We start from the raw sequence: 10,532 nt of genomic DNA on the forward strand, positions 1-10,532 counted from the left end.
CAAAATCAAGAGTCAGATGTTCAACCAACTGAGCCACCCAAGCACCCCAAAATACTGAATCGTGATTACTCACCTACTCAAAAACTTTCCTTGGCTTCTGTGTTAGATTTCTGTTGTTGTAACACAAACTTAATGGCTTAAACAACACAAATTTATTATCTTAAAATTCTAGTGGTCAGAATTCTCAAGTGGGTCTCACCAAACTGGGGCTGTATTCTCTTCTAGATTCTCTAAGGGATAATCTATTTTCTTGCCTTTCCCCGCTTCCTTGGAAAAGAAGGCTGCCTACATTCCTTGGCTCCACTTCTGTACTCAAAGTTAGCAATGCCTGGTTGAGTCTTTCTCATATTACATCACTCTGACCGCCTCTTTCACATTAAAGGAGGCTTGTGATTACCCTAGGCCCACCAGAATAATCTCCATATTTTAATGTCAACTGATAAACTACCATAATTCCATCTGGAGCTTTAATTCCCCCTTACCAGGTAACATAAGATACTCACAGATTCTGGGGATTAAGATGTGGACATCTTGGGGGCACCTGGGTGGCTCAGTTGGTTTAGCATTTGACTTCAGCTCAGGTCATGATCTCATGGGTTCATGAGTTTGAGTCCCAGGTTGGGCTCTGTGCTGACAGCTCAGAGCCTGGAACCTGCTTCATATCTGTGTCTGCCTCTCTCTCTGCTCCTTCCTCACTCACCCTCTGTCTCCCTCAAATATAAATAAACATTAAAAAAAATATTAAAAAAAAAAAAAGATGTGGACATCTTGGTGGGGGGGGGGTGCATTCTTCTTCCTATCATGGTTTCCCAATGTCACCAAACCCAATTCCACATTATTGATCCCAGTTTACTCTCCCACCTTAGCCCTAAGACTCTGTTCTTTGTAACTGTGTTCCAACCACATGGTCTATCTGATGATTCCCCAACATAGCCTGCACTCACCCAGCTTTGCTTCTGGCATTTTCTCTTCCTTGATGTTCTCTTCATTCCTCCCTACTTTTTCTCCCAAGATGAAAATCCTATTCATTCTCAAATTTTCATAGCAAATGTTTCGTTTCCCATGAAGCTTTTCTCCTAATCTTTCCTCTCTAGTGTTTGTACTTTCCTGTAGAACTTACATTACACTTCCTTTGATAGTTATTTGTGTTATTTCCTCTGCCGGAGAATGAACTCATTGAGGGCAGAAACGTATGGATTCATCCTCACTTGTATGTCTGTTAGACATATCTAAGACTAAACCCTTGTTTTCCATTCACACTCCTCCCAAACTACTCTTCTCTAGTTTTCCCATCTAGTAAAATCACCTCCCTTCACCCAGTTGGGCTTACCACAAACTGCTGAGTCATCTTTGACCAGTCCATCAGTGAACTTCACCAATGCTCACCCCTGATCTAAGTCACCATCACCATTTGCCTGCCCTACTAGACTCCTTGTTTTCAATCCTGCCCCTGCATCTCTTACCTTGCACAAGTGAGCATGTGCATATGCATGTACACACACAAATACACAAAAATTCTATTCTCCATCCAGCATCCAGAAGGATCATCTACATTTTTTAGAAGTTTAAGTCTGATTATATCTCAGTCCTACTTAATGTCAGACAGCTTACCATCATACACAGAACAGAATCCAAAGGTCTTACAGTGTTCTGTAAGGTCTAACCTCACCTCCCACTGTTTCACGTCTTGCTCACTGTAGTCCGGCCTTATTGTCATCCTTACTGTTCCTCACATTAGCCTGGCAGCCACTTGCCCCAGGGCCTCTGCACTTACTGTGCCCTCAGCCTGTGAAACACTCTTTCTCAAGACAGCTATATGATTGACTCTTTTCTGTCCTCTATGCCTCTATTCACCCCCTCATGTTCTTTGGTCTCTGTACAAATGTCACTTAACCACTGTGTGCAAAAGGGCAGCCCTTCATTTCTTCCACCAGTCTGTACCCTTTTGCTGCCTGAATTTTCTTTACACCTTTACCATTACATGACATTACATTATAAGTGTATTTCTTGTCTGTCAGCATCTACCAAAACATAAACTTCAGACTTTATTTTGATCTCTATTCTAGTCTCAGAACCTGGAAGCATGCATTGCACAGAGGAGGCATTTAACAAATATTTGTTAAATGAATAAACTTATCTTTGTATGTCCTTGTTTCTTCTTTTTTTTTTTAGTTTATTTATTTTTGAGAGAGAGAGGTGAGTGTGTGTGTGCAAGCATTGGAGTAGGGCAGTAAGAGAGGACAAAGAGAATCCCAAGCACAGAGCCTGATATGGGGCTCAAACTCTCGAATCATAAGATTACAACGTGAGGTGAAACCAAGAGTTGGACGCTTAACCAACTGAGCCACTCAGGCGCCCCTGTATGTCCTTATTTCCTGCCCAGTCCTTTGATCATAAGATGCTAAGACGTACTCCTGTTTCTTGCTCCATCCTTTGATCACAGAGGCTAAGCAAGTATTGGAGGAATTGGATTTTACGTACTTGCCAAGTTATTTAATATAATCACCAGAGGAAAAAACCACAGCAAGCCATCCTTATCATAGAGAAATAAAGATTATAGAGAAATCGTCACAATCCAGTTTAGCCTTTGATTACTTAGTTTTGATGTGATGGACCTCCCTAGAGCACAAAGTGTATCATACTGAACATTTATTTCTAGGATGCAGTTCAGAAATCAACCCCAGGAGACCACACTGTCTACACAGGATGTGTGACTGGGGGGCCCGGGGACAGGGCTTTGGGACATACCAGTGTGGTTGTGAAGGATACCAAGGGAACTGTAAGCTGCGAGGAACACAGTTAGGGACATTCAGTTTCAGAGGATACACTCAAAAGTCTAAAGTTTTTCTTCTCTTCAGTGAATTTCTCTCACTTTCACAGTACTATTCTTAGGAATAGACTTTTTCCCTTTGTGTCTAGGTTTTTCAGACCAGAGAACAACAACAACAACAACAACAACAACAAACCTCAAAACAAAAATAAAACACATAGCTTCTAATCACTCACTCTCTTATTGCACAAACAAGAGATAGTTTTAAAAATTCATCTTTTCTCTGGCACCCGATGTATATATTGATGTGAGAGCAAATGTCTGGAACTGCATTAAGTTCATTTAAGCTAAACCAATTTTAAATGACCATTTCGACACTAATGTTAAATGATCCTCTTCTTTTCCTTCAGAATTTCCTTGAGTCTGTCCTTTTATGCCAGTTCCCTATATTCAGTAGGATCAGTAACATCTTTTAACCTAAAAAGACAAGTATTAATCACAATGGATCCTTTCGGTTCTTATTTTACTTTTCTTGCACAACAGATGAGTATGTTTTCTAATCCAGTAATTTTTGACTCTGTCTACACATTAGAGTCACTTCCAGAACTTTTTAAAAAATACCAACTCTCAGGACTCTTCCAAGACCAAGTCCAAATCTCTAAGGGTGGGACCCAAGCATAAGAATTTCTTTGTAAAGTTTCCCTAGTGATTTTTTTTTTTTTTTTTTTTTTTTTAGAAAGAGAGAGAGAGAGAGAGAGAGAGAGAGAGCGAGCCCACGAGCAGGGCTGGGGCAGAGGGACAGAGAGAGAATCTTAAGCAGGTTACATGCCCAGCGCAGAACCCAATGCGGGGCTTGATCTCGAGACTGTCAGATCATGACCTGAGCTTAAATCAAGAGTCCAATGCTTAAGGGACTGAGCTACCCTGGAGCCCCTCCCCCAGTGATTCTAATGTGCAGCCAAGGTTAAGAACCAAAGCTCTTAGCACACACAACTGCTAGCCCCTCAGAAACAATGCAGTGATGGGAATAGCACCCAGAGGGAGCGTATCCCACATTTAGATTTCACTATGGTTAAATCACAGAGCAGGTCATTGCCCTATGTGGAACTAGTAGACTTGAATACTATATTATATGACCGGATAGAGTGATTACCCTTGACAATATGGATATGATTCAAACCATAAATAAGCTGAAGAACACTTAAAGATATCTTAGACAGGACTAGTCAAAGGTCACATGTGTTCATACTATCTTCTTTGGTAGTCTTTGGCTAAAGAAGTTATACATGTGCAATATTCTTTCCCTTTCCCTGCCTTTTACTATAATTAACGCAGCAAACTCAAGGGAGGGGTGGGGGAAAGTCCTTGTTCTTTTTCTTTCTAAGAAGTGATTTCCTAAAAATGGTTTCTTGTGGGGAGTGGGTCCTGAAGAAGAGAAGGTTGAAGGTGATTAGGATCCTTGGCACTGAAGGGAATCCAGACATTCTACAGAGGGAATGGGTGGGGAACCCAGGCCTTCGATAATTAGGTGATGCAAGGCAAAGAAAAGACCTAGGCACCCAAGAGGCGTCAGGAATGGGCAAAGGGGCCTGCCTACTTCTAAGGGCACTGTGGACACATTCTGCTTAGGTACCGGGTTCTGGCACAATATCAGTTATGTTGAATTTTTCCATCACTAATCGCTTACAAGAATTGTACTTTAATTGTCCAAAAGTAGAAAGGTGACTGCAAAAGAACAAACTTATGTTCTATAAATGCCATAATGTAATCATAATTTGGATAAAGATGTGTACTGGTCTGGCTAAGGAAACCTTGACTAAATTCACTGGGCTGTTGCTCATCATTTGTGTGTGTGTGTGTGTGTGTGTGTGTGTGTGTGTGTGTGTGTGACATAAATATCTTTCTCCAGTTCTGTCATTTCTTGAATACTTTATAAAATGTCATTTTGTTCAGACACTTCTTCAAAACAATTGTTGCTGGAATCTGAACTGGCACTGGAAGAAAATAGATTATTTGCAACAGAGAGAGAGAGAGAGAGAGAGAGAGAGAGAGAGAGATAAAATTGTAGTATTACATAAAGCATTATGACTGCTTCCAAGTGATTTAAAAATCTATGTCCTAATGATCCCAATTTACTTTTTCTGCCAGATCCTTCAAAATTGCCTGGAAATTACAAGCAGGCTTTTTGCAGTAAATTCTAACTTCTCAATGTCTTGATCAGATATTAGCCATTTATTGGTATATGTGTATATACTTTATTATTAGTGCCTGAACCACTATCTTAAACTAATTAGCAGTGTTTCACCAATTATAGCAATGCCTCCTAAATGGTGAACTACCATATAATTTCTAAATCACTATTACTGCTTGGCACCTTCTTTTATATTAATGGTTTAATCCTGAAGAAAAAAAAAAAAGTGATGTTTCTAAAACCCTAAGGTTTCTTTTGAAGTTACTGAGCTTTAAGCAGATTAACTTATATTTGTTTTCCAGAGTGTGCTTCTTCAGGACACTGATTATACCTTATCTAAATCTGTACTTTTATATTTATTTATATTCACTTCTTATATGTTATCTTCATTTTTAAGGTAAATGAATACATGTTTGTCAGCAGGAGCATCTTTTTTAAAGAGAAGTCATTTTGTAAAGGAATTCCTTTTTTTTTAATTTCCCCAATTCAAGAATTTACTGTTTGTTTAAGGAAACAAGACCCTGAGTTTTACTGCAGAGAAATGGTAACGTTTAAGTACTCTTCAAATGCTAATATATATATATTTTTTTTCCCTTTTGGATTAATATATCTTGTCACATTTAACAGAAAGTTTTCCTGTGTACACAAGACTCATTCCCTTTTGTTTTTCTGCTGGATTTTCGAGCAGAGCCCTCACCAAGAGGGAAAATGACAGTAACGTTAAAGAAGAAAGACACTTTCACTCGATAGTTAAGCGACAAGCAAGGTAAAAACGGACCAAGAGAAGATAAGAAAGAAAATCCTTCTTGCAGAACCAGGCGCACTACAAAGCTCAATTAGTTCACAGACTGAGGACACTGCTTTTTATAAGTTTTTTCTCTCCACTGGGAACAGTTTTCTGAGTCTCCCTCTCTCGGCTTATCCATCCCTCGAGTCCTAACCAGGTTTTTTCTTTATTGCTTGAGAGAAAGTTGCCAGGGAAGGAATATTCGGTACATATCACGAAGGGTTTTCTATTTTCAGTAAGTTTTACCGTTCTCCAGATGGCTCCCGATCGTCCCTAGACACACAGAGTCACTAGGCTTCTTCCGGACCCTTTTGAGAATCTGTTTCGTGAAAACCAGGAGCTCTCTGTAAACCCCGGAAACAGACTTGTTCGGAATTTCGCATGTGATTTCCACGTCGTCTGTTGACCCTCATCTTTGCCGCCCAAGTTAAAAACGTCTGTTTAGAGTTAAAGGGCAAGGAACCCTCTAACATCTTCCAAGGGGCCCAAAGATCTCGAGCTCCCAAAGCCAGTGCTTGACGCGGCCCGTGGGAGCTCAGACCTTGACCGAGCGCCCGAGTAGGTGGATCCCTGCTACCCACTGGCTTTAACAGGAGGAAAAGTAACTTTCCGCTCCTTGCACGTCTCCAAAGTCCGACCTGTAGGCGCCGGACTGAGCTGGGCCAAGGTCTCAAAATCTGAGACGACCAAGAGAGATGTGTAAAGAAAGCCTCAGGGCATTACCGGTCGCCGCACACGAACCCCGGGCCCCGGGACTCCCGGCTGTGCTCACTGCGGGTCCAACGCCCCGTCGCCTCCTAGGGACGCGAGCAAAAAGACACTCCGAGCCCGCCCCGCGCGGCGTCTGACACCGAGGCTCCCCCAAGCTTCAAGACCTCCGCAGGAGCCAGGCATCGCTCGCGGGGCGTCCTTACCTTGGGGTTGGTCAGGAGCTGGTGCTCGTCGCTGTGCAGCAGCGCCCTGGAGTTGGACTCGGAGTTGTTCACGTAGACCTGGACGCAGGGGTACTGCGAGGTGCCCCTGCAGTCGGCGCCACAGGTGAAGGTGCACTCAAAGACCTCGCCGATCTGCTGCACCGACAGCACCGTGCAGTTGGCCGCCGTGGCTTGCAGATCCTGCAGCGCGGGACTGAGCCAGCAGAAGCCGAAGATAAAGAGCGACACGACGCCAGAGATGATGAGAAACAAGCCGAGCCGGATGCTCTTGTCCTCGGCTTCCGTGTACTCGTAAGCCACCCGGAGCTTCGCCATCGCCCCCCACTCCCGGCGGCTGGCGCGCTCCCCCCCGCCCCCTCCCGCCCCCGGCGCCCAGCCCGACTGCCTCGGGCGGGAGGAGCCGCCGCCGCCGCCGCGCGACAGCAGGGGAGTGGGCGGCGAGGGGGAGCGCGCGAGAACAAAGGGGCCGAGGCCGGCGACGCCCCCGGCGGCGGCAGCGCCCCCCGCCCCACCCCCCCCAGCCCCGCCGCCAGCCGGGCCCCGGAGGCTCGCGGTGCGACCGCTGCTTCAGAGCCTCCTGCACCCTCGGGCGCGAGGAGCGCACGGGCGGCTCCTGCCTCCAGCGCCCCCTGCCAGCCTCCGCCCCCGCGCTCTCCCCGCCTCCCCCACCCCGCCTCCTCTCGCCCGGTGTCTCCCCGTCTCCATCGCCTGCTGGCCGCCGCCCCGCCGGCTCTCCGGGCAGCTGCCCCGAGGGCAGGCGCGGCTGGGCTGGGCCGAGCCCCGGGGCTCCCCGGAGCGGGAGGCGGCTCCGCCCGGCCCCACCCGCCGCCGACCGGGGCCTTCCCGCCCCGCCCGCCGCGGGGGCGTCTCCCGTGGGCGAGGGGCGGGCGAGCACCGCGGTGGGGGGCGGCGGCGGGCGCTTGAGATCCTCTTTAAATCCCCCTTGGAGGGACGTCTGAGATGAAAGCTGAGGATCGATCGAGCTTCACCCGAGTGAAAGTTAAAAACAGAAACGGAAAACAGGGAGCGAGGGCGTAGTGCGAGTGGAGCGGCGGGAATCTTGAACTCCGAACGGGGATTGGTCAGCCAGCAGGGAGAGCGAGCCAGCGGCCAGGCGGCCGGCGCTCCGGGAAAACGCGCAGCCCGGCCAGGCTGGTGGGGAGGAGGTCCCCGGGCGAGGGGCGTGCGCTGGGTGCGCCCCGGGGAGACCGGGCCACACGTTCCCGGGCCGGGGCGGGCGCGCGGACCCGCAGTCGGCGGGGCGGGGGGCGTGACCCGCCGCCCTCCCCTTCCACGCCCAGCGAGCGCTGAAACTGTCCGGCCGAAGAGTCCTAGCTCTCCCAACCGCCTCGGCGCGGGCCCGCGCACCCCCGGCCCCCAGCACGCCCCCGAGGGCGCCAGGATAGGAGTGGAACGGGCTGATTCAGGGGTTTGCTGTGGAGGCATCGCGCGTGGGACAGCAGCCTGCGACTGGCGAGACCAAGGAAACTCGCTGCCGGGGTCCTGGCTGGATCTAGCGGAAACTCAGGTCTCCGGCAGCCAGGTGAACCCCAACTCGATTTGCCCCGAGGCTGGAGCTGAGTAGGGACCGAAGGAAACAGCCTTGCAGCCCTGGATGGAGACACCACTTTCCCCATCAGGACGGTCCCCTCGCTCCCGGACTCCCGAGAACAGAAATCCTTTCTGTTGTTTCCTTCCTTAGGAACCTTGCCACCCTTGGCCCACCCCGGAATTTGTAGATGAACTACCCAGGAGCGGTGTATGAGGCGACAGCGGCGCGCAGACTCGCTTTGGGACAGGTACCGTTTCTAGAGCTGCATTCTGCTGTCTTCATTCTTGTAGTTGCTCCTTCTACCCCCTCCTCTTCTGTGCATACTTTCGGCTTCTATTCTTTCATGACCTTTTTTTTTTTTTTTTTTTTTTTTAAAGATTATCTTTTTCCAAGCCACGCTTCTATCATATCAAACTTGAGAACTATCTCGACGTACATTTTGAAGAATCAAAATGTTCACTTTGCAAAGCATGTAAACATATCTTTCTCTTGATTTGCAAGTCCCAAATGGGTATACTCTTAATTAAATTCAGTTATGTTTCTGATGAATGTGGAAACACCAAATCATGGAATTCTTGACTTCTCTTTCTTGGATTTCAAATGTTAGCTACTTAACTGGTATTAAGTATCTTTCAACTGCAGTTCTGATATGTTACTTTGAAGTACTCATTCCTTTATGTGGTAGGTAACAGTATTTCCAAGCAAGGAGAAAAACAAGTTTAAATTACAGGAAGACCCTAAGTGTTTTTCTGAAAAAATTAAGACGATACAGGGTTTGGAAGATTTCCAAATCAGGAAGACACCTTGTACTTAATACCTTTCAAGTTTTGAGAGAATAGATTTCCTTCTTTCTTACCTAAGAAGTATGTGATTTTCTGCCCTTTCTGTTGGCATGAAGACAATTGTTGGTGATTACATTATCCGAAAGGGAAAATGAGTTTAATCATTGAAGCAACTTAACCTGAGATCACAGATCTTTGGCCTCAATCTTTTTCCTACTGCAGGTTATAAACATCTTCCTTTTCAAGAACGCTCAAGCCAATCTAAGATCTGAGGCACCGGTGAGGAGATAACAACAGCCAATTATCCTACCTTGGTATGCTGAGCAACTTAACCTTGAAGCAGAATTAACTCTTATCAGTGGTCTTATTAGTGGCCTTAAAACACAGGGATGGGGATGCCCAAAGATAATTTAGTAAGTATGATTAATTTTTCAATGATTCCAGAGCTCAAAGAGTTCTGTAAGTGAACCCTCTGCCCCAAAACTGAAGTAAGATGGTTTTCATGTATCAGAAAATTCTGCCTTAATTTAACCTAAATTCTTAAGGGCTTTTAAACCCATTTTCCTCCCAAGTTCTGCATTAAGTCACTCTCCTTCCTTATAATTAAAATGTTTGCAGAAACTGTTGCCATCTAGCCTTCTGTTCTTTAAACATTTACTTTTCTCCCTTATTTCCTATTTTTAAGTCAGCTTTGCTGTTCTTCTGAACCCTTGCGTTATCTTCATGTCTTTCTTACTGAAAGTCAAACATATCAAAAGACTCCCCACATTAAATAAATTTGTTTTATCCTTAATGGAACACTGTGTTTGTTATTAGTTTCATTCAGTTGACTTGGAGCTGCCGCATCTCATTTCTAACATTCAGTAAGGCAGGCCCTCAGTTTCAGAAAATGAGTCACCATCGACTCTCTAAGAGTAGTGGTAACAACCCTTGGGAAAAAGATGCTAAGCTCTGAAGTGACTTGGCATCTTGTTTCTGTGGAGGGCAGAGGCAGCACAGATTTTAATAAAAGCTAGTTCTTTGCCTGGTTCGCCACCAATTAAAAGACTACAAATGTGACACACAGAACCAGACCAACTTATTTGCTGTACATCATTGTCTGCAGCAATGTTTTCAGGAGAATCATGGTCAAGCCTTGATGTTCTTTTCAAAAGAAAAATAAAACCTACCTAAGCAAGAACATTAAAACCATTGTTATTCATAATTTGTTCTCTTCAGTATTCACAGAAGTCCTGTGACTAATGTTAAAGCTGCAATATACAATTCCACATGTATACATACCTTTATTAAAAGATTTCAAAAAGAATTATCATAAGGAGAGCTTCGGTATCCTAGAGTAGAGAGGAATTTAGAGCATGTTGGGAAAATGTTTACACACTGTTTTAAAAATTGGCACATTGTGAAGTTTTTGAACAACAAACTGCTACTATACATTTCTTAAATAACTAAAGTACATAGAACAGAAAATTAATATTGTATCATCACCTTTTTTCATTAAAATTCACCTTTTGGATG

The 10,532-nt window shown here is 45.4% G+C and overlaps 1 protein-coding gene and 1 long non-coding RNA gene across 2 annotated transcripts in view; one reads left to right on the forward strand and one right to left on the reverse strand.

The window, feature by feature from the left end:
- Positions 1–7,134, reverse strand: part of KCNMB4 (potassium calcium-activated channel subfamily M regulatory beta subunit 4) — a 62,205-nt gene extending 55,071 nt beyond the window's left edge. The window contains exon 1 of the mRNA XM_019455090.2: positions 6,663–7,134. Coding sequence (XP_019310635.1) covers positions 6,663–6,998 — 336 coding nt within the window. The 5' untranslated portion in view covers positions 6,999–7,134. The remainder of the gene's footprint in view (positions 1–6,662) is intronic.
- Positions 7,135–8,232: 1,098 nt separating this feature from the next.
- Positions 8,233–9,643, forward strand: LOC109270504 (uncharacterized). The gene is made up of 2 exons (XR_002081562.2): positions 8,233–8,482; positions 9,240–9,643. It is a non-coding gene; the product is annotated as an uncharacterized LOC109270504 (long non-coding RNA).
- The last annotated feature ends 889 nt before the right edge of the window (positions 9,644–10,532 follow it).

Source organism: Panthera pardus, unplaced genomic scaffold (genome assembly GCF_024362965.1).
Source record: "Panthera pardus isolate Hobbes unplaced genomic scaffold, ASM2436296v1 HiC_scaffold_6, whole genome shotgun sequence".
Classification (NCBI taxonomy): Eukaryota; Metazoa; Chordata; class Mammalia; order Carnivora; family Felidae; genus Panthera; species Panthera pardus.